This window comes from Amyelois transitella, chromosome 4, assembly GCF_032362555.1.
Source record: "Amyelois transitella isolate CPQ chromosome 4, ilAmyTran1.1, whole genome shotgun sequence".
In the NCBI taxonomy this organism is placed as follows: domain Eukaryota; kingdom Metazoa; phylum Arthropoda; class Insecta; order Lepidoptera; family Pyralidae; genus Amyelois; species Amyelois transitella.
Window position 1 is genome coordinate 7,871,365 of NC_083507.1, and position 27,995 is coordinate 7,899,359.

At 35.3% G+C, this 27,995-nt stretch overlaps 4 protein-coding genes across 5 annotated transcripts; 2 read left to right on the forward strand and 2 right to left on the reverse strand.

Annotated features, from left to right (window-relative positions):
- The first annotated feature begins 53 nt into the window (after positions 1-53).
- Positions 54-3,083, forward strand: LOC106136956 (2-Hydroxyacid oxidase 1). The gene is made up of 9 exons (XM_013337658.2): positions 54-281; positions 423-574; positions 1,358-1,478; positions 1,582-1,716; positions 1,825-1,953; positions 2,030-2,162; positions 2,285-2,404; positions 2,496-2,607; positions 2,882-3,083. Exons 1-9 carry the CDS (start codon positions 148-150, stop codon positions 2,947-2,949), a joined length of 1,104 nt encoding a protein of 367 aa, XP_013193112.1. The 5' UTR covers positions 54-147; the 3' UTR covers positions 2,950-3,083.
- Positions 3,084-3,092: 9 nt separating this feature from the next.
- LOC106136906 (uncharacterized) lies at positions 3,093-7,731 on the reverse strand. Its single transcript, XM_060954729.1, has 9 exons — positions 7,323-7,731; positions 6,123-6,362; positions 5,830-5,925; positions 5,640-5,761; positions 5,424-5,565; positions 5,242-5,293; positions 5,075-5,164; positions 3,341-4,464; positions 3,093-3,257 (listed from the first exon to the last, which is right to left on the reverse strand). The coding sequence occupies exons 1-9, from the start codon at positions 7,440-7,442 to the stop codon at positions 3,171-3,173; spliced, it is 2,073 nt and encodes a 690-aa protein (XP_060810712.1). The 5' UTR covers positions 7,443-7,731; the 3' UTR covers positions 3,093-3,170.
- A 1,611-nt stretch (positions 7,732-9,342) lies between these two features.
- Positions 9,343-14,149, forward strand: LOC106136911 (beta-catenin-like protein 1). The gene is made up of 13 exons (XM_013337578.2): positions 9,343-9,572; positions 9,680-9,880; positions 10,225-10,371; positions 10,508-10,639; positions 11,177-11,336; positions 11,508-11,599; positions 11,687-11,818; positions 11,906-12,054; positions 12,220-12,395; positions 12,660-12,826; positions 12,995-13,090; positions 13,458-13,554; positions 14,017-14,149. The coding sequence occupies exons 1-13, from the start codon at positions 9,543-9,545 to the stop codon at positions 14,103-14,105; spliced, it is 1,668 nt and encodes a 555-aa protein (XP_013193032.1). The 5' UTR covers positions 9,343-9,542; the 3' UTR covers positions 14,106-14,149.
- A 1,486-nt stretch (positions 14,150-15,635) lies between these two features.
- LOC106136969 (glutamate--cysteine ligase) lies at positions 15,636-27,948 on the reverse strand. Of its 2 annotated transcripts, XM_013337678.2 has the most exons (12): positions 27,808-27,948; positions 27,509-27,695; positions 26,217-26,328; positions 24,209-24,392; positions 23,770-23,942; positions 23,418-23,617; positions 21,744-21,940; positions 20,577-20,748; positions 19,544-19,741; positions 18,845-18,985; positions 18,074-18,255; positions 15,636-17,641 (listed from the first exon to the last, which is right to left on the reverse strand). In XM_013337678.2, the coding sequence occupies exons 2-12, from the start codon at positions 27,656-27,658 to the stop codon at positions 17,470-17,472; spliced, it is 1,881 nt and encodes a 626-aa protein (XP_013193132.1). In that variant the 5' UTR covers positions 27,659-27,695; positions 27,808-27,948; the 3' UTR covers positions 15,636-17,469. The 2 variants fall into 2 exon arrangements, with proteins under 2 accessions (XP_013193132.1, XP_013193131.1); XM_013337677.2 differs by having other exon boundaries at positions 27,509-27,948.
- Positions 27,949-27,995: the final 47 nt, after the last annotated feature.

Consider the following 27,995-nt stretch of genomic DNA (forward strand, 5'->3'; position numbering starts at 1 on the left):
AACATGATCATCATTGATTAAAAAGAAGCGCGACCTTTCACCTCTTAGTTTATCACAACATACCTACTGATAAATTTATCACTAGCAAGAAGTATTCGTTTAAAATAGACGCGTATTATGTATTAATTTTAGTTTTCTAAAAGAAGCATGCAGAAATATATCTGTGTTAAAGATTTGGAAAATGCAGCGTTAGAATTGCTGCCAAAAGCAACAAGAGATTATTACAAAAGCGGAGCGACTGAGGAACAAACTTTAGCCGAAAACAGTAGAGCCTTTCGAAGGTATGGTAACATTTCTACCAGCTTTGTTATCGCCTTTACGACACATCTGCCATTGTGATACTGCCATGAACTGGATACATGATACGCATTCAGGGGCCACATGCGTTCTTAGAACAATATAATTTTGCGACTTTTTTCTAGATTACGCATTCGACCAAAATGCTTAGTAAATGTAGAATGCGCCGATATGCGGACCAAAGTTTTGGGGAACGAGGTGTGCCTACCGGTCGGGATTTCTCCATCGGCGATGCAGCGCATGGCTCATCCGGAAGGAGAAGTTGCTAATGTAAAGGGTACATATTTCTAAATAAATATATCTTGCCTTCTTGATAACAATGATTAAATGATGGCATCTAGCCAGAGTATAATAATAAATCATTTCAAACACAAAGGGTATAGCCGGATAAGTATGACGATCTGGCCTCCAAATGAGAACCTTTATCGAAACTTATGTTCTAATATCGCCTTGATGTACAAACACAATTTATGTACTTTTCGCGGCCAGCTTTCGCTTTGACCTTGAGATATGGGAAAAAATAATCGCACGCATGACTTTTATTCAAAGTCATATATCTCAAAAATTAATTACGCTAGAGAGATGAGACCAACGCGAGTTTTTAGATTACATTGCAGAGTATATCATATATTATTTTCAAATTTTTAGAGTATATTTATATATAAAAAAAATTAAAAAATAAGTAAATCATAATTTTTTTTTCATGTTCTCTGAGACTTACAATCACGAAAATAATATATGTTATGCTCCTTTACGTGCTCTATTACTCATAAAAATTTGGTAAAAAAAAAGTTGGTGCAACACTTTGAAAAAAAAAATAATGTGATTAGCGCCTTCTACTATACCCTTGTTCTATAAGGCCTACATTACATTTTATTCATTTTTTCGAAGTGTTGCACCAACTTGATTTTATTCACATTTTCACAGGCTTTATCTTACTTGGCCGAAATAATGGACGATCAAAATAATCTTGAATCTTGAATATATTGAATAAAAATGGAACAAAAATATAGGTAGGTATATAAAAATGGATTAAAACTTATTCGCATTCTTATTACAGCTGCTGAGGCAGAAGGTACCGTTTATATTCTCAGCACGATCGCAACAAGCTCCATCGAAGAAGTAGCTCGGGCAGCTCCTAAAGCCATTAAATGGTTTCAACTTTATATTTACAATGACAGGTAAGTGATCCATTTCCATATGTATGAGAGCCCATTTGCATTATTGTAGCCTTACCGTATGTATACATAATAGTGTTCCGTAAATTTACTGTTCTTCTTTTAGAGAGGTAACTAAGAATTTAGTATCGAGAGCAGAACAAGCTGGTTACAAAGCATTAGTATTGACAGTGGACACGCCACTTTTTGGAATTCGACGGGCAGATATTCGTAATAAATTTACTCTACCACCACATTTGAAGTAAGTGCACTCTAATTATAGCATATTTTAAATTCTGAAGTCTGATTTAATTCATCTTGTCTTTACTTATTTGTTTGATAATAACTTACTTTAATTATAATTTTATAGATTAGCAAATTTTGATGGAGATTTATCGACAAAAATACAAAGCACAAAGGGTGGAAGCGGACTGAATGAATATGTGAATGGCCTTTTTGATAAATCATTGACATGGGATGAAATCAAATGGTTGAAATCGTAAGTTACCTACTAATGCCCAAAATATAATATACCTATGATGTTTGCTACATTATATGTACTTCCTTTTTCTCAGCATCACTAGGATGCCTATCATTGCAAAAGGGATTCTACGATCGGATGACGCTGTTAAAGCAATTGAAGCTGGTTGTTCGGCCATTCTAGTATCTAACCACGGCGCAAGGCAACTAGATGGTGTCCCAGCTACGGTATGTCTGATAGAACATAATAATTTGACCCAGAATATATATATTAGCTCTAAATCATGAACTTGGTATAATTTTAAAGTTAATTGCTACAATCATGTTTATAAATATATCTTCATGTGTAGATCGAAGCTTTACCGGAGATTGTAGAGGCTGTCAAGGAGTATAATACTGAAGTTTACTTAGATGGAGGTGTTACTACTGGAACAGATGTCTACAAGGCTCTGGCCTTAGGTGCAAGAATGGTGAGTTTAACTCATAAGTACCGGTTAGATTGCATTTTACCCGCTCTACTCCTGATTGTAATAATAAATACGTGCTCACTAAAATCTTCAGGTGTTCGTTGGCCGACCTGCATTATGGGGCTTAACAGTAGGGGGTCAATCAGGAGTGCAAAGAATGCTGAATATTTTTAGCACCGAATTAGAATATACTCTACAAATAGCAGGTGAGTAAAATGCGTTAATAAAAGCAGAGCTTGAATGTAAATTACTAGATATACGCTAATCTTAAGATTTTTACTAAAATTCTACAAGAAAATAGCATAATTTGAATATATTTGGCGGCAATTTTCTTTGAAGATCCATAAAGCGATATATGTATATTTAATAGATTATACTTTAGAATAATATCCACTAACTATTTGAAAAAGAAAATAATGACCTATGAATAATAATTGTGTGGTATTAAAATGCGTAACATAGTTTCTTATTTGTAATCAGGTACGCCAACTATCGCAGATATCACAAGAGACATGGTGTGTCATGAAAATTTCTACTGTAAACTATAATTTGAATAACCCCGCAATTACCATCTGCGATTTCATAGTTAAGTAAGTTTTGAAGTAACAGTCATTGAATCCTATCCTATTCTTCAATGTGCTATGCGTATATTTTTTAATGTAAAATACACTTTTATTTCATATAAAATAAACGATAGAAAATTTATTCATACGTATTTTATTTTTTACTATTTAAACTATACACTTTATACTTTTAATCGAAATCTTTATTATTTAACAATCAACTTTCTGTAAAGATTGTATAAAACTGTAGGGGTCATATATGAGTCGCGGGGCCACATTGATGAAGATATTTTCTGTAAACATAAGGTACACAAATTAAAACAATAAACTATATGTAACTAGCATTGTTTGTAAAATATAAAATACATAAATTTACCTTAAAATCACAGCCATATAAATTAATACCAAATTTAAGTTTCTTTACAGTTTGTTTAAGTTTATAATCTTTTTCTAATTTACGCTTCAGCAGCTCTGTGTCGTTACAAGTTTCGCACAAACTAGCGCTCTTCTTAGTACTAAGTTCTCCACACTGATTGTGCATCATAGCATCTCGACGTTGCATGTAATGCATAAAACTATAATTGGAATGAGCTTTCTTTGTGTTTACATTTATGGCTGCGCTTTGATCGTCTTTTGTTGTCTGATCTGTATCTTCGTCTATGTTTTTAGTTGTAAAAATATTTTTGACAGTTTTTACAAACATTGTGCAGGAGTCGTTTATGGCGCTAAAAAATCTACCACTAAATGATTTGTTTTTAACAACTTTCATAGATGATCTTTGGTGTTTTATCGAATCTAGCCCGTTTTGGCGTTCTTCTTTTATAATTTCCCTTGAATTACGAAATTGTTGCTTTGTTCTTTTTGGTGTAGAAACAATAGTTGGCATAAATTCTATTGTAAAATCTTCGTCATTTTGCTTTATGATTTCTTCGTATTTAGTTATATTCGAATTGTATATATTTTTCTTCGTTTCATTATTTACTTGCATATCCTGTTTGATATTAACACTTGTATTTGTTACAAGAAATGGTTTTTCTGTATGTGATGATATCAAACTTATAATTTGTTGTTGGTTTCTATATTTAGGGTTTTTATTGAAACTGAAACTGTCGTTTTGTAGAAACGAAAATGAAAGATCATGACGCAGTTTTTTTGGAGAAATGCCTAAATGTTTAATAACTCTGTTTGGAGAACGAACAGATAAATTTGGACGTTCCGTTCTAAAACATGTTCTCATTTTTTTTACAGAAGAAGAATAAGGGGGTTTCATTAAATTACTAATAGCTTTACTTTTTATGTTTTGTCTAATGCTATTCTCACTGCGTGCCGTTGCAGCGATATTGACGTCGTATCTTTGACTTCGTTTGAGTTCTCGAAATACATTTTGAAAAAGTTCTGTAGTATCGTCATGGTGCGTCATATAATTGGTAATGGTTTCATTATTCACACAAAATCTATATGCAGCATTTGCTTTAGTTTCTTTGGGTTCTTTGTCAAAATCTATAAAGTTCAGACATACTATACACAAGTGCTATCTTATGAAATACTAGCTTTTACCCTCAGCTTCGACGGCGCGAATTAAGCGCCGCCTACAAAAGCATACATGTTTTCACAAATCCCACAGGAACTATAGTTTTTACCGGAAGAAACGGGCCAGGCTCTTAATTATATATACGCGATATTTCAAGAAGATGAGATGACTCCCATCTTCTTCTCATCTTCTCATTCATCATCTTCATCTCAACCTCTTCATTCTCAAAGGTTGAAGAGGTAAGGAAAGGAAGGTAACAAACAAACTCACTTTCGCATTTAATTAGGTCCTTACATATAAAATTGGCGTTTGGTATAGGAGGAACAAAAATTTTTTTAATATATTTAAGTAAGAACCATTATTATCTATGCGCTTTTGCCATCTTATAGGTAGTATGCATGAATGTAAATAGCTGTATAAATTTGAATTTGGAATTCCTAACCAAAGGGGAGAAATTTGTGATTAAAGTGGCCAGTACAACAAAACGCCAATTTCATATGTAAGGATATTTGCAAAGAAAGTTATTTGTTATATTATATATGTTTGTACATTTAACTTTGGTGCGGCGTCTAAGCATACCTTTGAATGATATTTGTTTATGTATCGTATTATCATTATTAAAATAATAGTGGAGGTCAAAATTTACTTTAGTTTCCTGTTTGTCTAGTTCTGAAAAAAAATCTCTAATTAGTATGTATTAGTATATTTTGAACAGCTTTTTTATGGCATAAACACTTTTTACTTACCTTTAAATAGTGTTTTAATATTGTATAATATTAAAGTTGCCCATTGTCCAATCTTAAACAACAAAACAATAAATTATTATGTAAGAATTATTATGACATCTTTAAATGAACACCCAAAGAATTAGGTATGTAGATGATAGTTAGAATTTTGATTATTTTCTAGTTATTTCTACTACTCTTACCGTGGATTCTTTTCCATACAGATTCAAGAAATCCCGTAGAATTTCGATGACTTCTGTTTTATTCACTAGCAGTATAACAGCTTTTGAGTTTTGGGCTATCACGTTAACGAGTTTCAAACAAGAGGCATTATGTAATTTGTCCCTGAAAATTGATAATATTTTTAATGTTTTCGTTCCTTTATCTAGCGATTAGAAAAAAGTAATATACAGACAGACCTTGTTAATATGGTGAACCCATTGCTTTCAATGAACTGCTGTGTATTTTGGTCATGTTTATGTAACAAGCTTTGTAGGACTTGATAGGATTCTGTGTCCCCTGCTGTACAACGGCGGATTCCCTGAATAAAGAACTTTAATGTTTGTGGGACCTAAACTCTGTTATTTGTCCGTAAAAAAAAGTATTTACCGTAGTAATAAGGTCCGAACAATAACTTTGGTTCTCCCGGGAGTGGCTGCATACTTCAGAGAGACATCGACAAAGTGCTGTCCAAGTTTCATGATGCTGTGAAGGGAAAATCTTATAGCATGTCCTCGGACAAAAAAATAGACAAATTGGGTAGATATTAAACAAACAAATATTACCTATTATGAATAGTTAAAGTAAACCTAATCATCGCTTCGCTGTTTGCTGTTGGTTATTTCGGGGTTTTAAAGGGATGCTAAGCTATTGAAAACTTAAGATGCAATGAAATAATTTACCACCATGCAGCTATTGAAAATATTGGACATAATAGCCAAGCAGCCGCTGACTCTCATCATATTCCGCGCATGCAGCACTAAGGTCTGTTTCGTCGTGCAAGCCTCGTCTTCAGCCTCGAATACCAACGCCGAAACGAAGTTCAAGGCTATCGTCACCTTTTTTGGCAGGCCGCAGCTCAATATGCCGTATATTCCATCATAAACATAGTGACTCGTGATGATCAAGTCCTTGTGTGTACTCTGTTGACGACAAGGTGATTTGATCGTTACACAATAATCACATAATGTAGGTAAATTAGCTTTGTCCGGGGTGCGTAGAAACATTCGTTCATTCATTCCCATAATCACGTCTATATCCCTTGCGGGGTAGACATAGCCAGAGTAGCCTTGAAAGACTGACTGGCCACGATCAGCTGTCAGCTTAATAATAGAATTGAGATTCAAATTTAAAAAAGGGAGATATATACGGACAGAAATATGAAAATCACATTTGTGGATTTTGTCGGTAAATTATTGAATACCAAAAAGTTCTAAGTTTCTTCTAAGCGCAGATTCGTTTAGAAGATTGCTTAATAATAAAATTAAGAACTGACTAAATTGTAGACTACAATTTAGTCAGTTCTTAATTTTATTATACACTATCGACCCGCCCCGGCGTCGCACGGGTGCAATGCTGATACTAAATACACTACAGAAAAGATCTACATATATTAAATCAACAAGGAATTAAGGCATTTCATTGGATAAGGATTAATGCTGTATTGGTTAAAATCGCTTCAAAATTTGGCATTATTTGTCGTAAAAAGTAAATGACAAAAAAATGTTATTGTGGGATATCCATGAGAGATAGACCATCGGGGAGTTTTCTGCAGACCTTTTCAATGTTTACAAATAATTAGTACATTATTTTGATAAATCTCGTAGGGTTCAGCCTGCGTTTGCAATGTAAACGGAAAAAAATAATTAACGACATCACATTAGAAACCTCAAAAAAAAAACAGTATTTCTCCACTATTTATTGGATGTTACATATAAACCTTCCTCTTGAATCACTCTATCTATTGAAAAAACCGCATCAAAATCCGGTGCGAAGTAGGTATTAAAGATTTAAGCATACAAATAGGCATAGGGACAGAGAAACCGAATTTGTTTTATACTATGTAGTGATAGGTATGTACAGATTTAGCAAATCTTACTTACATTCCTAGAAACCAAGTAGCAGGAGAATAAAGAGAATATTTTGGATTGAACTTCGATGTCCCTCGTTGTACTTAATAATTCTAGCAGATCCTCAATATCTTTCCTTGAAGCATACTGCATTTTTATTACAGAGTATTAAATCCATAAACAATATAATTTAACTGGTTCTAAAAGTCGTTCAATGTGTATTTTAATGAATCCAAACCTATTAAAATTAGGTCATTGAGGTTCAAACAAAAATTAAATTCCCGCCACAGCGAGTGCCAGGTAAATTTATTTTTAGCACATCATACATGCATTAGGCAAAGGATGAAGACCTTGCTGCCTAGTCATTTTTATTCCCATATGTTGTACCCGTGATCCCAAAATCGTAAGATAATTTAAAAATCTTGTTTTTCTGTTTTCGAAATATGGAAGAAGTGGACCAAACTTTAATTCGTTTGTGGACGTAGATGTAGTGTTTTGTTGTGTCCAATCGCGTACCAGGATTATTTGGTATGTGATCGATAAAAACAAGTGCCATAATCTCTGAAGAACTATCCTATGCTGCAACCTAAATACGAGGGCGCATCAATAAGTCCGTGACTTTTGGAATTAAACATAGATTTTAGGATAAAAAAATAATTTCATTATAAAAAAAAATCGATGGATGAGTGAGTTAAGATTGTTTATATTTGATCACAGTTGTCAATATAAAGTTTAATACGTGTGTGATTTGGTTCTACATCGGGAAACCTAACTATCTTGATTATAATCTAAGGTCCAAAATTTTATAGGAAATCTTGCCAATGAAAATCTTGCAATGCAAATTTCATATGATAGTTTGCACACCCGAATATGATCCACACATCCATATAGTAAGGCAGTAATAAATATAAATTTTCTATTTAACTTTAACGAGGGTTCTAAGTATGTATTGGCTATGCGAGTACGAGGCGCGTTGCGTGCGTCCAACTTTGCTGGGTTGTCGTTTGTCATTTTTAATCGTTTTATTTTCGCTTTATATAAGCGCTTTTCATTAATTATTCATGATTATACTTTTTCTTTATTTCGTCTTGAAAAATAATCTTAATTACGAATTTAGCTGAGATAGTGATTGACGATTTTAAACTAAGTTCATTTTTATTCTCAAGTAGTACCTACCTACTCATTGCTGTGGTTTCGATTTCCCTTTAAATTTCTTGGACATTACTTACTACCTTTTTATTTATTACAAATATTATAATTAAATCAAATTAAAACTAAAGCTAAAACTACTTATAAAAAGAAAGAAAAAAGATACTTACAAACTAATTAATTTAAAACTAAAACTACTTATAAAAAGAGAAAAAAAATGACTACAAAGTAAAATTTAATTTATAAGTTGTACAGTCCCTGCATAGCATCAACATGCGGGAGTGTGCCTAGAAGGCTGGCAGCATTGCGAATTTGAATGGCAATGCTGATTCGCTGAGCCAGATAATTTCCAGCCCTCCGGTCGCGAGATACCTCAATCAGCTTTTTCGACAGTTGGAAAAGCTGATGGGCAGATGGGCCTCACGATCCCAGAGTCTCTACCCCAAAAGGTTCAAAAGTATAGGTATTACCGATATCTACATATTTGCGCCTTTTGAGGTTTTCTGCCTCATTTGCAGCAGAACCGGCCTTAGATTTAGTACCCTGAAGATGAGACGACGCAAGTATCGACACAAGTAGCATCCCACACCAAAGGCCGCCCTAATCTCCAGGGTACCAAAGTCATACCATCCGGTCTCTTGCCATCATCCCGAGCCAGATCGTTTGGTTCTAGAACGGCTGGAACATGGATGGTGGCAAGAGCACGGAGGATTATATTATTTAGGGCGGCATGGCGCCCTAAATAACGATATCCCCGCAAGGACAACTATGCGGGACCGTACAATACGCACCTAAACGCAATGCTGTTGCCAGACGGAAAGAGATAAATATACTACCTTAGATCGACTTATAATAATGATCACTACTACCTATATGTATCTGTCACTGTCAATGTCAAATTGTTGTTGGCCGGCTTGTGACATGTAGGTAGGATTCGAGATTCAACATCATACACATACAGTACACAATATTAATGAATACCATTGTGATTTGTTTGATTGTGATTCAATATCTGAGGATTTAACAAAACAAAAATCTAAATTGCAAACACATAAAAGTTTGATAATACAAAACTTTGAAATAGGTTAGGTATCTACGAATAAAATGGATGTAGGTGAATTACTGTCATTTAAGGTAAGTCTTACCGAAAACATTTTATTTATTAGATGTAGTTACATGAAAAATCAACAATTAGTGAACCCAGAACCTATATAGTGATAAAAAATGTTTTGTTATCTCAGCCTACTCCGACTCCTAAAAGACCAAATGAAGATGATAGTGGTGATTCGGACGATGAACAGATGAGGTCAAGAATAAAACGCATTGCTAAATCTAACCCCGACCCCATACTTCAGTTAAGCAGAGGCCTACCAAAGGAACCCGCTATAACAGATAAGGAAAGAGAAGATATACTTAGATTTGTAGAGAACGAAGTAACAGAGGTGAGTTTCAGACTTAGCCATAAGTTATGGCTTGTATCGTAGTTTTTAATATTTAAGAATATTTTTAACGTTTATATTTGCTCCTAACCTATGTCCAGCAGATATAGGTTAATAATAACTGAAATAAAAATAAGGCTTTTATATTATGTGTGAATGAATTTATTTGTTCATCTTTGAAATTAAACCACTGAATAAATTTATTAAAGCTTTCATACATGTGTATATTGTGTAGTACAGAAAAATAAAAAGGGTGCTTTATATGTAGGTGGAGCTGAAGGCTAAAGCACATTTACAAATATATCATTTTACACAATTTTAAAATTAAAAAAATCTTATTTTTTTAGGGAGAGATTCTCGATGAGACTGCTGTCAAAAAATTAGTATTAAATTTTGAAAAGAAAGCTTTGAAAAACAGAGAGATGCGGATCAAGTTTCCAGATCAGCCTGAGAAGTTTATGGACAGTGAAATTGACCTGCATGAAGCTCTACAGGTAATTTTGTTATCTGTTTTAATCATACCAATTATAACCATTGCAGCCTCACCACTTTTGGGTGGAGCCTTAATCTTATACATATTATATTTATTATTTTCTGGTCTGCCTCATATTATATTTATAATTTTTCCAGGAATTGAGTGCCATAGCTACAGTGCCTGATCAGTATCCCTTGCTTGTTGAACTAAAATGTATCAACTCACTGCTGGAGTTACTGTCACATGACAACACAGATATTTCCACCAAAGTTGTTCATCTTTTACAGGTTTGTACTTCCCTGGCTAGAGTCAGTTATTTAAAAATAATTGAATGAAAATTTGTCTATTTGCATTTCAATTTACTCTGTCTACTGTGGAAGCGAAAAAGATGTAATATAAGTTGTCCCTGCCTACCCCTCCTAGGAAAAGCCATGATTTTCTGTATGTATTTATGTAGGAAATTAAGAAATGGAATATTTTTTTCCATTGTAATATGTAAGTGGTAATGAAAAAAAAATTAAACATGTACTTAATGTTTAATAATTTTTAAATATTGCTTTACACAGTTACTTTACATTAAATACATACATACATGAAATCACGCCTCTTACCCCTCCGGGTAGGGGGTTGGCAGAGACTACCTCTTTCCACTTGCCACGATCTCTGCATACTTCCTTCGCTTCATCCACATTCATAACTGTCTTCCTGTAAGCTTGGCGGTTTTAGGTACTTTTGACCTGACCCTTTACCAGGATGTCCTTAATTTGATCAAGATACGTTCGCCTACGTCTTCCCACTTTCAATCTTTAAAATTGTCAAACCAGGAGTTCACAGATGTCGATATTCTTCATGAGAGCGAGGAGGGCGCAGAAGAGTTGATCACTGCACTAGCTGAGGCTGAGTGTGCTTCACTTCTGCTACACAACCTCAATCGGCTGGATGAACAGGTGCCAGATGAGAGAGACGCTGTTCACAATACTCTGGGTAAAGTCAGCCTCATGTTCTGTGTAATTATTGCATTTTTGAATTGTAAGGTCTAAATTAGCTGACATAATGTACAAGAGCGTTTTGCAATTGCAACATTAACTATATTTACATATACATACATATATATAATATTTAGAAATATAATTAAAATTTTTTGTTTGCCTCTAGGTATAATAGAAAATATAACAGAATTCAGACCGGAACTTTGTTTGGAAGTTGCAAAACAGGGATTTATGCAGTGGATTCTTAAAAGACTGAAGGTACCTTATATTAAATTTATTTGAACTACAATATTTTTATTTATTTTATTGAGTTAATCACTAATTAGTTGTTATGTTTTTCTATAGATGAAAGTACCATTTGATGGAAACAAACTGTACGCAACAGAAATACTTTCAATACTCCTGCAAAACATGCCTGAAAATAGGAAAATACTTGGAGAACTGGACGGGATTGATGTTCTATTACAACAGCTGGCGGTAAATAAAATTGTTGTTACTGTTGATTGCTACATATAAATCATTGCTTTTATATTTTTATAACATTTAAATTGCATTTTCATAAAGTTCTACAAACGCCACGACCCGAGCGGCGCCGAGGAGCAAGAGGCAATGGAGAACATGTTCGACGCGCTCTGCTGTGCGCTCATGGAGCCGTCCAACCGCGACCGCTTTTTGCGCGGCGAGGGGCTGCAGCTCATGAACCTCATGCTCAGGTCAGTTTTCAAGTAAGAGTAAGGGAAGGGATAGACTTGTACCTTTTTTCAATGATCCATGCGGTGAGGTAAGATGATTCTATTGGTCAATTCCATCATTAAACATCCAACTGTATGTGACCTTTAAGTCTTTTCGAGATTGTTGTATATATGTAAATGTTGCAGAGAAAAGAAGATGTCCCGCAACGGGTCGCTGAAGGTCCTCGACCACGCCCTGGCGGGCCCCGACGGGCGGGACAACTGCAACAAGTTCGTGGACATCCTCGGCCTGCGCACCGTGTTCCCGCTCTTCATGAAGACGCCCAAGAGGAAGAGGCTGCTCACGGTCGATCAGCATGAAGGTAGGTACACTTCTACCACGTAGATAAGTCTTCTCAATTGTCGTATTGACCAGTTTTAATATACTAGATTTGTTTTTTACATATCCTTACACAAAGAGCTAGAGAATTTATAATGTCAAAACATTTTATAGTCCGTATCCATTAACCATCCTTTATATACTATATACTAATAAAAATAAAATATTTGTGTTTTTGTTTGTTACGAAAGAAAGCGCATATTTTGTGTTGTCCATTTCTAAAAAATCACATATTTCCACATTGCAGAGCACGTAGTTTCAATAATAGCGTCGATGTTGCGCAACTGTCAAGGCAGCCAAAGACAAAGGTTACTGGCGAAATTCACGGAGAACGACCTGGAGAAAGTTGATCGACTTCTGGAATTGCACTTCAAATACATGGACAAAGTCGACCGCACGGAGAAGGAAATGGAGGTAAGTTTCTCATGCAGCTCATCTCATAGCATTCTCCAACATATAGCAAAAATATTGTATTACAATACGATGCGAATATTTATTTAATAAGCCTTTTATCTAATTATTTTATACGTAGGGATTGTAGAAATTACAATTTTATTATTATTTTGAACATTTATTTTACAGCAAGAAGCGGAAGAATTGGATGACGACGCGCAATATTTGAAACGTTTGTCTGGTGGGCTCTTCACTTTGCAGCTTATTGATAGAATTATCTTAGAGGTACGTACCTAATTATTTTTAATGTTTTATAATAAGTAGTTTCGTGTTGTTTCAATCCTCAGGAAGACGAAGATGTGTACTTCATTGAATGTTACTTGATAGCATTCGTAGCGGTTTTTTTTGGCTTGTTTATGAAATCTACAAAATTGTATTTAGCATGCCTAATGTACGGTGATTATACATACCATTATGATCACACAGATCATCAATTAATTATATTAGTCATTTGAAGTGATTTGTTTATTTTATAACTATGTACTATTTTCTTGTTACTGTGTAAATTTCTATGCAATAAAGGTATAACAAACAATCAATAATGCGACCCCAATAAAATGCAAGCGGTGATAATATCCGTTGACTGGCCCAGGTGTGCACGGCCGGCCCCGCCGCCGTCAAGCAGCGCGTGCAGCGCGTGCTGTCGCTGCGCGGCGGCTCGCTCAAGATCATTCGACACGTCATGAGAGGTACAAATATTTCTTATTATCCTCTATACTCTATACAGTAAGTCTAGTAGTATGAAACTTTATATTTCAAACTACTCGGTACTCGCGCTTTTCCGGGTTTTGCGGAAAAAAACAAACTGTATACCACTTACATACTCGTACATAATATTGTTGAACTAAAAGTTTTTATTTATGGGTTGGTTACAATATTGTTCCAGTGATGGTAACAAACTAATGATAAAATCACCCACACGCAGATTTCTATGAAGAGAATACGCATTTTATATTTAACTAACGCGGGCTTCTCATGCCTGAGCGGAAACTTGGTAAAACGGTGTACGATATGTCTAATTTCAACGAAATACTCGTTGCGTTGTTAACGTCTTTCTCACAGTTTTTCGTGTTTGTTTTCGGCAGGATTAGTTCAAGTTTATAAGTTCAGTTTGTGAACACCATTAAATATATATTGGTTGTGATTCACAGAGTATGCAGGCAACCTGGGTGACGCAGGCAGCGAGGAATGGCGCCAGCAAGAACAACAGCACATCTTGCAACTTGTTGATAAGTTCTAGTGTTCTATAATTTTTATTATACTATCAATAAACGCGTAAGGAAATTTCTGATTTTCATTTTACTTGATGTATTACAGATCGTAATCGTATTCGTAAGCTAAACGAATGTGATACCTGACCACGAAAAGTGTAAAACGAATACCACGTCCAATAGGCTATTTGATAAAATTCAAAAAACTATCTTAGGGTATTTATTTGTTTATAAGGAGCCTGTAGCGGGAGCGATGATTCGGCTCGACCGCCACCAAAGGGAAGATCTTCCGCCAGGCTAGGTGTTATGCCTGGGGAACCGCGGCTCCGACGATGTTGTGTCAGAGGTTGTATTTATGCTCCAATCCATGAAATCGCGATTTAGATTCTTTTGCTGCTATTGGTTGAACGCGTTAATTTCTTCGCGATGATTGACAGTAGTTGTTTGATTGGATGTTGTGACGAGTGGCGTATAGATGTCGCCACAAGCCCTAAAAAAACACATTTCTGTCTTTATTTTAGCTATTTTATAAAAAAAATCGAAAATACAATATTCAAATATGCCGCCAAAACGCGACTTTTAGCAATATGGCGGCCATGGCATATAATTCGCATAAATATCATACAGCGCTTGTTGGTGTTTCGAATAGTTTTGATTTTCTCTTGTTTTATTTAACTTGTGCCACGTCATATGTGTGAAAATTATGAAAATGAGTTTCTATAAATGTTGTGCAGTACCTCAATGCACTAATACAACAATAAAAACTCCTACGAAACTGTTTTTTTCTGTGCCGATGGATTTGAATATTCGCAAGAAGTGGTTTCAGCTTGCTCGGCGTTATGCTGATAATATATCACCAAAACACGTCCTCATTTTTGTAAAGACCACTTTGATGTCAGTATTTATGATAAGTTCTTATTATTCGGCAGCATAAAAATCTGGATTGTCTTTGAAGAAGACGCCAACCATAATTGCGTCCACTTTTGGTAGGTTTCGACTGTCAGCTTTCTCGAAATTGGTTTCCATTATTAAATACCTATGTTATCTGAGCAATCCTGAGCGATAAAACACATATAAAATCTTGAAAAATAATAGCGAACACCTATGAACGGTGCGATCCACAGTCGGCTTATGCGTAATTTACGTCATAGTAGAAATAGCCAATCACGGTCGTTTTTAGTCACGTGACTGATGCATGAAAAACCCTAATTTTCGAAGACGGATTTTGTTAAAATAATGCAATATTTTTATCTCGCGTTATTACAAATCGCTCCAAAAAAATAATATTAAGACTGATGACATAAAGGAAATGTATATTTTTATTACAGTCAAATAGCCTATTCACAAATACGAAGCATTCGAACAACGAATGAAGGCCATCACAAAAAACTTAGCACCGAAATCCATGATATCTCAATTCTTTACTCACACACCTTTATCCCTTACAGCAATCATAACCAATCAGTGATGCAGGCACTATCCACGTTTATCTAGACAGATTAACGATGGAATTAAGATTCTCAAATTGGTGTGAATATTCGCAACACGAAAAAAACGAGTAAACAATTAAAATAGCTTTATTAATGCATATATCACATTAGAAATTCAATTGCAAACTGCTATCAGTGAACAAAATACATAATATAAAAACAACTTACATAAATTAAGAATAAAGACAAATTAGATACACTTTCACTATCTCAAAACAAGTACATAACATAAGGCAAAATAATTTGTGCAAACTAAATGGCCGCAACGATTTTAATTTTTTTTGTAACCTTTATTAAACTGCAAAAACTGGACCAAAATGATAAAAATATTTTTCGTCTTAAAATACATCAAGACTGGATGAATGAACGGCATATGATATTTTACTATATTTACTAAAACTCTGTTACTACAAAACTAAGTGTAGCAGAACACTTAGCAAAACGATAAAATAAATAAACTATAAACATTGTTGTACCGTTCTAAGTACCCCAACGGATATATATTCGAAATTATAAATGTTCATTTGCAACCATTTTTATGACATCGTCCCTGCAGCGCACATCACAAGGTCAAATGGTAAGGGACGGATAAAACATTTCTATTAGAGGGCAAAATTTTGCTCACAGTACTCATCATAAGAACATTCAAGATAATGTCAGTCTCTTACGCCGCAATGCATATAAATCTCGAACTCTCATCTACTTATCACAGTACCACAGTAACAACAATATTTGTTCACAAACACCAATCTGAATTTAGGTAAAACAATAAAATAAAATTCATATTATTGAAACCAAAAAATATCAAACGAAATTCATAACAAACAGAAATTGAGAGTATATTTATAAAAAAAATTAAGTTTATGTATGTTATATTTTATAGTCCCCCTTAGAGATAAGCTTAAAAATCGATTAAAACAGCCTGCTAAGTACCTCATAATTACTATATTACAAATCACTAGTTACCGGTTGGTATGGCTACGATTCTATTTGTCACAACCACACTACAAACGTTTTCACCTTGTGGACTATGATGAAAGGTAAATGGTGTAATACTGTTATAAATGCTTGTGTTTATAAATATTTAATCTTAATTGCACACATAATTCATATAGCTACATAATATTTTGTACTATAATTATATTTTCGAGTGGGTAAGAATATTATCCTGCATAAGGTTTTGCATTGTGCTGCGAAAGATCGGTTGCATTTCGCCCACGTTCTTTGTAATTTTTTAGCGGCCCTCGATTGAAGTTCACAGTGGAAATTGCAATGCAATACGTTATTATGAGAGAATGACCAGTTGTTACAAAATTAAATATTATCTGTATACTCGAGTATACTGAAATAAGAATGTGAAAGAATAAACAATACGTTTTTATTATACGAATATTTATAAGGTCACTGTTACGTCATAATTATTGCAGAAAATGGGCCAACTTAATTTAGAGTCATTACCATTGAGTAATGACAGGTTCGCAGTTTACTCATCTATTGCACCTTGTCTTCGGTTTGTATGCGACGGCGATATCAAATACCGTTTTGACAGATCAAGATCAATTGGAATGAAGAGTAACTAGTAAAATGCTAACTATTAACATGATCCATTTATGGATGTTTAACTATATATCTATACGATCAAACTATGTGTCATTTCAATAAAAGAAGTTATATTCAACACTTTCTTATAAAATAACGTTCAGGTTTTCAGTTTTGGTATCAGAAGCATCTCAATTAAAATTCTAACAATTTCAACGCGGATGTTGCAAACAATCAAATACCCTGTAATATGGAGTTTCCATAATGTATTTCGGTTTCACATGACGTCTTTTATTCGAAATGAGTTTAAGGCAATTGCAAATACAACAACTAGTAGTTGGTAGATTGCATGACAAAGGCGTGGTTACGAGCAGTCCTTGCTCATCATCTTCGTGAAGGCTTTGGGGATGTCCTCGTTGGTCTTGGACGTGGTGCTCGCTCCTAACAACGTGGGGGCACTGACCGCCCCGCTCTGGATGCCGTGCGCGGTCTTCAGAAGGTCGTAGTTAATCTTCTCTGACACCACAGAGTCTTTTCTGTGGATGAATGTCAAAATTACTGACGGTAAAATCATGCGAGTTTTGCCGAAGCAGCCATAGTAGACCTATTAAAATCGTGACGCGTTTCAGGAGCGGCGGACACAAAAAATATTATGTAATCTATTTTTTGTCAGTATGATATTCTCCTCTCTCTCACTTTTTCCTTCATTTTAGAGTTCTATTGCTCGTGACGTTCCTAGAGCCGGCCGTATTGTCTAACGTCAGCCCTCTCAATACGCTGTCAGCTACACTGTTTCAACCTTAATCAAGTAAGTGCTGTAGATGTACATTTTAATATTTTTCAGATCTTTTTGTCAATCACATTACTCATCTTTATAATTTTTATTTCCTGTATCACACTCCGCCACTTTCTTTCGGAGTATACACACACACTTCCCGCCCGACATGATCGTTATCTAGTAGACTCACTGGTACTGAGGGTGGGACGTCACGAAGTCCCTCATCCAGGCGGCCATGGTGGAGATCTCGCCCGAGGCGCGGCGCTGGATGAGCTTGAGGTACTGCTGCACGGAGCAGTGCGTGTCCGCGTCCACGTCCATGCCCGACAGGTACGACTCGATCAGCGGGATCAGACCGGGGAATATGCCGTCCTAGAAATTACGTATAAAAAGATTTTAATTAAATTTAAAACAGAGAAAAGAATATTACTTGTAAAGTACTTTTAATGGAAAAAAAATCTAAAATCGGCATAATTCTAGTGTTGATATCTTGATTAATTTGATCAAGCTGAGATATTGATACGAGAGTTTTCCAATGGAACCACAATTTTTATATATGAACAGATGAAACAATACAATAAGATGAAAATTACGCGTCAGAAAGGAAAAAAATCTTTCTTTTAATAACTGTTCAGTAGTGTTCAGTCATTAATTATCAAATTAGAACACGATTACACGTATTTCGTTTGTGTTGAAATACATACGTAATATTACAACAATGTAAATAGGATTCCCTTTAAAAAGTCCGTAACATTTGTCCAGTCAAAGCTGTGCGCTATTCACTAATTTTGACAAATCATGTTCCCCATTTTTCTATCTATGACGTAAATCGAAAAACAGAAGATAAGAAATAATAATATATCGATATTCATGAAGAACATTCCACGGGATAAAGACGAAATAATTATGTGCATGTACGAGTATGTGACTGGCAACTAACCCTCCGGAAAAAGAAACCCACCTTTCCGTTGACGATCTCGTCAATGGTCATCTCGGCGTAGTGGTCGGGGCCGGCGGCGCGCGGCTGCACGTCGCGGCGCCACCAGAAGCGCGACGACACGCACGCGCCGCGCCGCTGTGCGCGCTGCATGTTCTCGTCCACCTGGTTGTTGTATGGAAGATAAACAGAAATCGCTTTTGTTGCTACACAATATACACATAAAAATCAAGGCTTTCGGAAGAGGAGTTCCGCCCGCGACTTCGTCTGCAAGGAAACCCTATCAATGCCGCGGTAACTCCGGGATAAAAAGTAGCCTATATGTTATTCTGGGTCTTCAGCTACCTACATACCAAATTCATCAAGGAACAAACATCCATACTGACATACTCACAAACTTTCGCATTTATAATATTAGTAGGATTTAGGAGTGGTAAAGTCAGGTTTATATATATCAGGTCATAAAGAGATTCGACATTTCATCATCATTCAACGTGTGGAAAATCAAGCATCTTCGCCTAGTCGGACACGAATCATTCAATAATACATAGTGCAAAGCCAACTGCACCTGTACCGGGACTATTCTAGTAGAGGCAGCTCGGAGCAGGGAGTTTGATGAATTAAAAGTACTCAACTTGAATCGTAATTAAGTAGCTTTGCAAATAATAGACCAGAATGAGACGGAGGTATTTTTTAAACAACGAAAATAATAAAATTGCTCACCTTGCTGATCGGCATGACGAAGTTGAGCTGGTAAGACAGTATGACCCTGGTGAGCAGCACCACGAAGCAGACGTAGGCGGCGTTCTCGAAGTCCGTGAGTTGTGTCTCGCACGGGCGGAACTCCACGCGCCAGCCGATGGGAGAATTCGGCGGCGGCGGCTTGAAGCGCATCGTCTGCCAGTTGGTTGACTGGATATTCTGTTCGACACCATCAACTTGTTAAAGACGTCTTAAAGATCCATCCATTATAAATTCTTCAATCTATATACCTATAAAATTGCTTCCGTTACTGACAAACCCATGAATTTTATGAGTGTTGGATGTGCTTAGTGTTGTATGTGCACTATGGAAGTTTCTACTTGAATGGTAATAAACGAGATCTTTCGTTGGTCACAGACATGTACAAGGTAGTCTATCTATATCTCAGACTAAAGACCATCTTCAGATGTATACTACCCAGTTGTAAAACCTGTTTGTTATCTGTCCATTAAAATTGTCCGATCATGACAGATTTACAACCAATAATTTAAATTTACGTTCAAAGATTTAAGTAATAATATTAAAACATTCATTTATTAATGAATGCTCGGTTGATAATACTTTTCATTCACCATAGGTATTTAACCTTGTAATAAAGACGAAATTAATATGTACCTAATAAACACGAAATAATATCAGTTTATGAAAGTTTTATTGCAATCATATACCTAAATTATAAGTTACAAAAACATTTGCTAATAAAAAAAAACAATGTATGTATAAGGCGTTGGTAAAAAAATAAAGAATAACCAATCTTGGCAAAATATTTGAAGCTGCGCCTTTGAAAGAGCTTGCTTCAAACGATTTCAGTGACGTTATGGAAAAAAAATGTTTTCTCCTGGTGCAATAAGTTTATCTATCTATCAATTTATTTATGTATATTTCCAATTATAACTATAATTAAAGAAATAATTAGATATTTAAGTACAGAACAATCACTTCCTTTCGACTGGTTTCACTTGATAGACAGTGGACATAACTGTAACACCCTTACCTCAAAGTGATCAGAGTCGTTGGCATCGTCCTGATTGACTTTCTCCGAGAACAGCGAAACAGAGTCGCGTATGAAGAGATGCGCCACGTGCAGCGCCAGCGGGTGGTCGATGCCGTTGTCGCGCAGGCGCCGGTAGATGGCGGGATCGTGCACTATCGGAATGTCGTTGTATCTGAAAGCAACATTATACGTTATACATTTACGATCATTGATTATTGATGAGATGAAAATACACATCACATTGTTACTGCCATGAACGAATGTGTAACAAAGAGTCGTTACGACATGACACCCCATCAATATATACCATGGTAAGCAATGTTTTAATACTGAAAGTGTCTAAATGGAAAATTGACGTCGTATCTTAATGAAACCAGTCACATGAATATAGTGCAGTCACAGATAACGCCCCATTGTGAGCAGGCACTTGACAATAATAAAATCTGGCAATAAAAAAAGCCAATAAACTGCAGAAACAAGCATCTCTTATATAAAGCAAAGCGTATTTGGGGCTTGGGATCGATAATTCTTATACGTTTTCTCCATTCTGAGTTATCGGTTAATCACAGATTGTATTTTTTAAAGTTAAAGTGCCGTGTGGTTCCCGGCACCAATACAAAAAAGAATAGGACCACTCCATCTCTTTCCCATGGATGTCGTAAAAGGCGACTAAGGGATAGGCTTACAAACTTGAGATTCTTTTTTAGGCGATAGGCTAGCAACTTGTCACTATTCGAATCTCAATTCTATCTTAAAGCCAAATAGCTGAACGTGGTCTATCAGTCCGCTCAGGACTGTTGGCTCTGTCTACCCCGCAAGGGATATAGACGTGATTATATGTATGTATGTATGTATGTATTTTTTAAAATTTAGTAACACAAATTGTCTACAATTTTAAAGAAAATTTTATCTTAAACATACAGAAATTTCTTTGCAGCGTCATTGTAATCTACCAATACGGAAATTGAGCCCTATGATAATATTTGAATTAATCATACTTTTTTCGCAGGAAGTAAAGTCACCAAATTAAACAGTATTATATCAAAACCAACAACAGAATGTTAGAGAGAGAGAGAGAGATACAAAGCGCAACTACTCAATAGCGGAATACGAAATTTTGGAAGAAAAAGAGCAACTAACAACGCTGAAAGAGAGAAAGTTACTCACTTTTCATGTTCCGGCGACAGGTAGGAGTCGATGGAGTCGTATCTGGACTTGTGGATGCGGAATTTGTTCTCCCGCAGCGGTTCCAGCCCGCGTTCCTCCCGCGTGCGGCAGTCCACCGACGCAGCGATCACGTTCCAACGACAGTCCACGTCGGTGAGGTACCCGCGGTAAATAGGCGTCGCGGCCGATAGCGCCAACTGCCGGGAATACCGAAAGTTTTCACTTACACTATATATTATAGATCTGAAAGCTTCCCTGCCGCAGCTGTACGTAGCTTTCGCTATTTCCTCATGATCATACTCATTTGTCATACTAGTATGGCTACAAAGATATACATTTTTAAGATTGATGGCTCCGTCTACCGCATCTCTCGAGGGGACGTAATAATATGAAGATATGTTCATACATTATTTCATACTCTTAAAAGCGTAGACGTATATAGGTCGTGTCATGATTAATAAATAAAATATCGATTATAAAGTTGGTCGCAATGTCGCTGGATAAAGTACTCTTTGACTCTACCTACTTCGATTTTATAGGCAAATTCATGAATTTGCAAACATGATAAGTTTGTGTTAACAAAATATACTAAATCCTGATTAAGATAATGTTGTTAGTTCTCTGTCGTCAAAATATTAACAAAAAATGCTCAATATATGTTAGTCCTAAACCTCAGGGTTTAAGATAGCACCGTAAATGATACTTTACATACTATGGAAACCTACATATGTGACTTAACATAATCTTGTCATCCACGTATAATACTTATACCGAAAATTTCTGTGAAATAATCAATAATTGAATGTGGTGTCTCAAATAAGTTAATCGTAAATCAATGACAATTAAGCTGACGACCACTTAAAACGCTCACTGTGTCATGTCTCTATTTGCTCATTAAATAGAAAGGTCAGAGTTGGAAAATTTTCTGTTATAATATCTTTTTACATTGTACATAGTTAAGAAATATACTTATACATACAACAATTTCTGTTTTCGACGAACTATTTTATCGAAGACCTTGAAAAGTACAACTTATAAGAACATTAATTATTAGAAAGGTGAACCTAACAGATTGTCCTGAATACATAGAATACAATGAAGTTCGCTTTAGCATGACTAATGTATTGTCAACATGCTTTAATGAAATAAACGTAGATATTTTGGTTTCGTAAACGTTTTAAAAACCAAGTTAAGTATAAATTAAAATTGTTGGTCAAAGATTTTTTTCGTACATTCATACTGCAAGTTGGTAAAATTTGTCAAATTACACGAAATTCTTCCATTTAAACCCATTTATCCACCATTTACCCACCTCTTGTATCGTTATTGCTCTATTGCGCAGTAAAGTGCTTGCCTTATTCACATGATCACGGGTGTAATCCCAACTAGGTTAATATGTAAGTAATTCATTCAGTCTTTTCAGATTGACGTCTTGTCTATTATTCTAGGACTGTGATAAAGAGACTAAAGTATACAGAAAATATCTATACTGATGTTAGTTAGTAAGTCGACATTATTTTGTTCATAAGGGTAATAAACTTCGGAAATTCTAGACCGACTATGAAAATTATATCACCTTTAAAAAGTCACATTACGTGCGGGTGTTTAGGACTATGTATGTATCAAGGGTGAAGCAGTGGCGGGCTGCCAGTATAATACAAATCAGGTAAATACCATTATAGGGCACAGCGGCGCCAGCTGGTCATAGAGAGTGCGGGCCTCCGTGATGCAGCACGCCTGGAACGTGAGTTGGAGGCAGCAGCAGCCCATGCCGAAACCCATGGCGTCCATGTACACGCAATCAGGCTTTGCTGCCTCGGGCTCCAGCTTGCTAGAGTCATCCACAGGGATCTTGGTGTTCACGTCGCGGAATACTACAAAGAACAAAAAAAAACTGCATACTGTAATCATATCCCCACGAGCCTAAATAATTTGTGTCTTAAAAGATCTTATGATCTTTATATTGTCTTTTTTATTCCATATTAATAAGAGAGGAGAACATGACAAAAAAAATCTATTAAAATACCTGGTATATTTATGGCGACTTTCTCCCCTCTCCTCTGTCGTATGTTGGACGTGAGAGTTTTGTAACGCGGGTGTCCAGGAAATATGCCTTGGTCCGGAAAGAATAGAGATCTTGTCACACCTTCATTTGGAGTTGGGGAATATGGTGGACTTGAGAAATTAGGACAACCTAACCTGCAATAAGGAATTGTCTATTGAAAGATAATTTGCTAAGTATGCGTAAATTTAATTCCATCAGAAAAAATAAAACAAGAGTTAGTAATAATAATTACTATTACTATACAAGTACAATTAATGTGTCTATGTTTGGGCTCATTTCAGGATAAAGAAATACCTACTGAAGTTAATATTGATTCATGTGATTTTAGGTATAAGTATAACATTAATCAAATTAGAGGGTCGCATGAAAGCAATACAAAAAAAAAACCAGTTAATTATACCTTGGAAAATTAGTAATGCTCATGATAACTTCACCATCCTTTAACAAAGTACTAGCCTCAGCTCTGCGGTACTGCATGTTAGCCTCTACGATGTTAAAGTGGGCCAGAAGTCCCCCGTAAGGCTTCCCCGGAGTGCCTTCGACCATGTACGCACCATACTCAGGCCGCCAAAGAGATTTAACATCTAAAACCATATAAAAAAATATTTGAATCTATTTTTTATATATTCATGACAATTGAAGTGACCTTCCTATTATATATATTTGGTAAATTTTATCTGGAAAACAAGACTAAAAAGTGTGATGTATTGGTTCAAATTGTATGCTTTGTAGCAATGATTCATTTTCTGAATTACTTCTGTACAAAGTTTGGCTGTTAACAGACACTCTTATGGTGAGGGAAACCATCGTCATTCAGACACCTGGATGTGAAATTATGTTCAAATATGAAGTCCCCCTGCAACGGTTGCGGCACTGAAACGACGAGCTTCAAGTGTAAACCTGCCTTCTCAATCCATCATTGCGGACCTGACTCCTTTTTTAAGGGGATTGTCACCTTATGCGTAATGAAATGCAATATTTTTTTTTGTCTAATGCTATTCGACACAAGGCAATAATATAGGCATTGCAAAGTTAAATTACAGGCGGCAGGTAGTTTGAAGAACACGCAACATGAGATTTCCGCGAAACACTCGCTCATATGTGACATGTGATGTGATGTTATAGTAGTCTACCTAAATATTGTATTTCCGACCACGTTGACATTATCACTGAAGTAGAAATTATTCAAACATGTATCGTAAAAGCCTTTCTTCTTGATTTAAGAACTTAAATATGCGCGCAGGGCCGCCTGTGTTCTCTCTCTCATCTTTGTGTGCTTATCTCGTTTATTTCCTGTTTTCGTGAAATTAGCACAGGCGTAAAGTTGAAAAGTAAAAGTAAATGTTGCCTGTGAGTAACTGAAGCAAGCCTTACCCAAACTTATTTTATAAATGCGAAAGAAAGAAAGAAGAATGTTTGTTGCCTCTTCATTGATAAAACATAGAAAGGTGGGAGTGAGACTTAAAATTGTGGAATCGAAGGAATGAGTTTCCCACCTTTGTCCATATCTGTTTTGAATTGTATCTCAATAATTAAGCTCAATAAGTTATATTTCCAAAGTTTGAAGTTGGTCACTTCTATCCTTAAAGAAATTTAACACATAGGCTTAAAAACTAAAAATCAGGTTGGGCAATATCAGTAGATATGACACCCATTTTTAAAGGAAGATGATAGGATAGCTGTTCTAAGCAAAATCTGGTTAAAAATCTATACTAATATTATAAAGAAGAATTTGTTTGCTTGTTTGTTTGAATGCCCTAATCTCAGGAAGTACTGGATCAAATTGAAAAATTCTGTTGCGTGCGTTGAAAAGACCATTTATTGAGGAAGGCTTTAGGCTATATAACTTCTTGCTGCAACTATTAGGAGCAAAGAAATAATGGAAAATTTGAAAAAACAACAGGAAAAATTATTCATATTTGAGGGCTTCAATGATGCCCAAAATAACTTCCACGCAGACGAAGTCGCGAGCACAGCTAGGGATAAATATACATAGTAGTACATAAACAATATTGAAGTGTATAGTGTTAGTGTGTTGCTACTTATAGATATTGCATAACATTTCACAATCATAACACCATCAGTCCCTAGGAATTTTCTGGAGAATTATTGTGATTAATTAGAATAAAATAATATTAATGTAGCAATGATTATTTATATTGTATTATTTAACTTTGTTGTAGGTATGTCTACTATACTTATCAATACTTATCTTTATCAAAAATAAATTATGTTGTAATGTTACAGCAGTAAATATTGCCTGTCATTCTTGACTTGACTATTCAAGGTTGATATTAAATGATTTCAAGGCTCTATAAACAAAGCTATATACAGAACAATTTGTGACTAGTAGAAGGTTACTTACTTAGTTTTACTTGAATAAAGTAGTTAATTGGAAATATATTTACTTTGTGGGTCTGAATGCTCCTTTTCTTGTAGCTTTGGCAACAGTTCATCAGCTCTTAAACTTACTGTGGCTCGTTGGTTTTCATCATCGAATTTTACAATTATGTACTCCACCTGAAAGTGTATCTAAGTTAACCTTTAACTAGTGACGTCAAAAATTTATAACACTAAAGGTGACGTGACGTCTCACAGACTACAACTTTTCATGTCGTTTATTTCGGAAACTTTAATTGGGATGATTTTAAACTAATTAATTATTATATCAGTGGTATTTAATTAAAGACATATGAATTAATTAATAAGTTTTTATTAATATATTTATGTTTTAAAAAAGGAACAAATAATAGTGAGGGCATTTCAGACTTTTTAGATATGAGATCTTTATTTTGGTATTTTTATAAACCTTTAATTGTAATATAACAACTCACTACTTTTAACTTAAAGTCTAAGGTAGAAAGTAACAAAAAAACAAAAAACGAACTTCTGAAAATAAAATAAAAAAATTCTGACAACTACTCAATTTGGCATAAATTACTGGCAATTTTTGCACAAGTTTGATCTACGTAATTCAGAAAGACGCCTCTTTCTGAATTCGTCTGATATCGTCTTCGCATTCGGAACCATCGCTTCCAACTTCTCGCTGGCACTTTACATCACTGATGTATTCTTCCAGAATGACAGAACTGCTCTCCTGATGATCATCTTGATCACTATCATGGTTCTGTAAAAGTTCGCCCTCAGAAATCAAGAATTCTTCACAATCACATTCGCTATCAGATTGGTCAGATGCTAGCATGAGGGATTTGAATTCCTCTTCAAATTAAGGACTATTTACGTGTAATATTTGTTTTTTTGATGAACTTATAGCTTGTTCTGTACGTTTTCTCGAACTTTCTGCCATTTTGCACTAAAAAGTTAAAAATATATTTTGTATGACAGCTAGGGACATGTAGTCTGACAGGCTACACCCAGTTTTCTGATTGATATTTATCACGTGTTTTGTAAACTATAACACATCCGTCGCCTTCCGCAGTCGTTTTAGCACTAAAACAAAAGGTACTGAGATGCGGGGTCGCGGTAAGCGTGGGGAAGTGCATTATTGTAACAATTGGTAATGTGCGCGACGCCTATGAGGCTACACGTCACTAGTTAAAGGTTAATAAAATATGATATGCTCATTATTGTTCCTATTACTATATAGTTGCTGTATTATTAATAATAATTTACTTAATCTCTATATTTTATGCAGTACTTTGCAGTGTTTTTTTAAATAATAACTATAACTTATAAATACCTCATCACCCCATTTAAGTACATCGCCAGTTCTGTCTTGAAGCTTGCGGTACAGATTAATGAATTGTTCGATGCCGTGTTGACGCACATGTTCTGCCAGGGCCTTGGTCTCCTCCCAAGTCAAGGGGCTCCCTTCAGTCAATAGGCCCATATTTGCTGCTTGTGATTTCAGGTGGTTGGTATTTGGTCTACACAATAACTTAGTAAACTTTACACTTCGGTTTAATATTGAGGAACGTACAATTCTAACAATCATAAAATAGCATAAAAGTTATTTGGAAACAAAACGTGAGTACAAACCGGCTTTCTAAACTTGTTGAAAATATAACTTAGTAAACTATTTAACAGCCCGAAATAAAATGAAAGTTTATTTAAATTTACGACAAACCTAATAAGAGAACAAAGTCGGCTCGCGATTTAAGAACATTTCTTGAATGAACTTCCTACCTCCATTCATGCCTTTTATGTCAAATAAATGTTCTGTCCTG